The following is a 1,893-nucleotide window of genomic DNA, read 5'->3' on the forward strand; positions in this document are numbered from 1 at the left end:
GAAGTGAGTTTGCTTTCCAGAAAATGATGGTATAGTAAATATTTGGGCTCAGTTGAATATTTGGCCAGTAAGAAGTCAAGATGGTTGGAGGTGAAGCTAAATTGAAAGGAACAGATATAAGTAGGAGTCTAAGTCTACAAAAAGATGGTGATAGCTTAGTCTTCTCAGGAAGCATTTGCTGTACTTTGCTTTCTCCTCTGAATGATCCTAATGGTTGCTTGCTTCTGCCTTTCAGTGAATTTCTCAACCAGAACTAGTTTTAAGATTGCCTTGGGCTCTTGCTGTTATTTAGCAAAGAGCTTGGAGAACCTGGGGTGTGTGTATGGGTGACTTTGCAACTAGTTTTTCCTCAAATAGCTTTACACAATACACTGAAAAATTTGGAATCTCACAGCAACTTGAAAAACGCAGGGCTCACAAAATCAAAGCTGCCAGACCAGAATGAGGCAACCCAGTCAGGAAATCCCAGCAATTCTCATTCCACTGATACCCAATTTAAGATAAACTATAATATACCTGGTACAGGATGTAGAAAGCCACACTGGAGCAAGCTGGATCTTCTGCTGAACTTTTCATTAAATACCAAGGCAAAATAATGGGCAGGTTTTATTTTTTTTAATCTTATTTTTAAATGGAATAACCTATAAATTAATCTGTTACATAGGAACATGGCTGAACAGGTAGGAAACAGATTCCCCATTGTGAGTTCTCCGGATAGCTTCTGCAAGAATCATAGAGATGTCGATCACCTGTATTTTGGAGCAATGCTTCATCTTATCCTCCTGAGGTATGGTGTTGGTGACTACTAGTGCTTCAAAGCATGCACTATTAATGCGAGCAATGGCTGGGCCAGAGAAGATTCCGTGTGTCAAGATTGCATAAACTCTGGTGGCTCCGGCTGAGATAAGCTTGTCAGCTGCATGGCAGATTGTACCACAAGTGTCAGCCATGTCATCCACAAGGATGGCCACCCGATCCTTCACATCTCCCACTAGCACCATGCGGTCCACTTCATTTGCTTTCTTCCGTTCTTTGTGAATCAAGGCAAAGTCCACATTCAAACGGTCTGCAATGGAAGTGACTCTCTTGGCCCCGCCAGCATCCGGAGAGACAATGGTGCAGTTCCTCCATTCGGAAATATTTTCCCTTATCCACTTGAGGACAGCTGGCTCCGCATACAAATTGTCGACTGGGATGTCAAAGAAGCCCTGGATCTGGGAGGCATGGAGGTCCATGGTGATGATGTGATCCGCACCCGCTATAGACAGCATGTTTGCGACGAGCTTGGCGGAAATGGGGGCACGGCTCTTATCTTTCTTATCCTGCCGGGCGTACGGGAAGCAGGGGATGACTGCTGTGACCCGGCTGGCAGAAGCGATCTTGCAGGCGTTGATCATGATCAACAGCTCCATGAGACTGTCGTTGATTTCGCCACAGCCGCTCTGCACGATGTACACGTCCTCCCCACGCACGCTCTCACCAATTTCCACGCAGGTCTCCTGGTTGCTGAATTTCTTAGTCACCACCTTGCCCAGCTCCAGACCCAGGCGGTCGGCGATTTTCTGGGATAAGTCCTGGTGGGAGCTGCCGCTGAAGATTTTAATATTTGGCATCTTGGCTAACTAGACCAGTCCCTCCTTGTTCAGTGAGCAGTCCTGCCGCTGATAGTAGAGCGGAAGTGGGACCGCAGACTCCATCGACTTCCGGTGGTTTCTCAGCCCGTTACATAGCCGTTTATGGCCTCTTCCGGTGCACTATGCTAACTTGACTTCCGGTCATTTGAAAGAAGTCTTGATTGGTGAGCACATGGCACTTTTAAATGAAAGGATCAAGTCTTTCTAGTCTATAGAATAATTTTTATTATTATTAATGCTTTCATTAGTTTCCCTGGGC

The 1,893-nt window shown here is 45.8% G+C and overlaps 1 protein-coding gene across 1 annotated transcript; it reads right to left on the reverse strand.

Annotated features, from left to right (window-relative positions):
* Positions 1-656: 656 nt before the first annotated feature.
* Prps1l1 (phosphoribosyl pyrophosphate synthetase 1 like 1) lies at positions 657-1,664 on the reverse strand. The gene has a single exon (XM_020186808.2). The coding sequence runs from the start codon at positions 1,611-1,613 to the stop codon at positions 657-659; it is 957 nt and encodes a 318-aa protein (XP_020042397.2). The 5' UTR covers positions 1,614-1,664.
* Positions 1,665-1,893: the final 229 nt, after the last annotated feature.

This window comes from Castor canadensis, chromosome 2 (genome assembly GCF_047511655.1).
Source record: "Castor canadensis chromosome 2, mCasCan1.hap1v2, whole genome shotgun sequence".
NCBI classification, from domain to species: domain Eukaryota; kingdom Metazoa; phylum Chordata; class Mammalia; order Rodentia; family Castoridae; genus Castor; species Castor canadensis.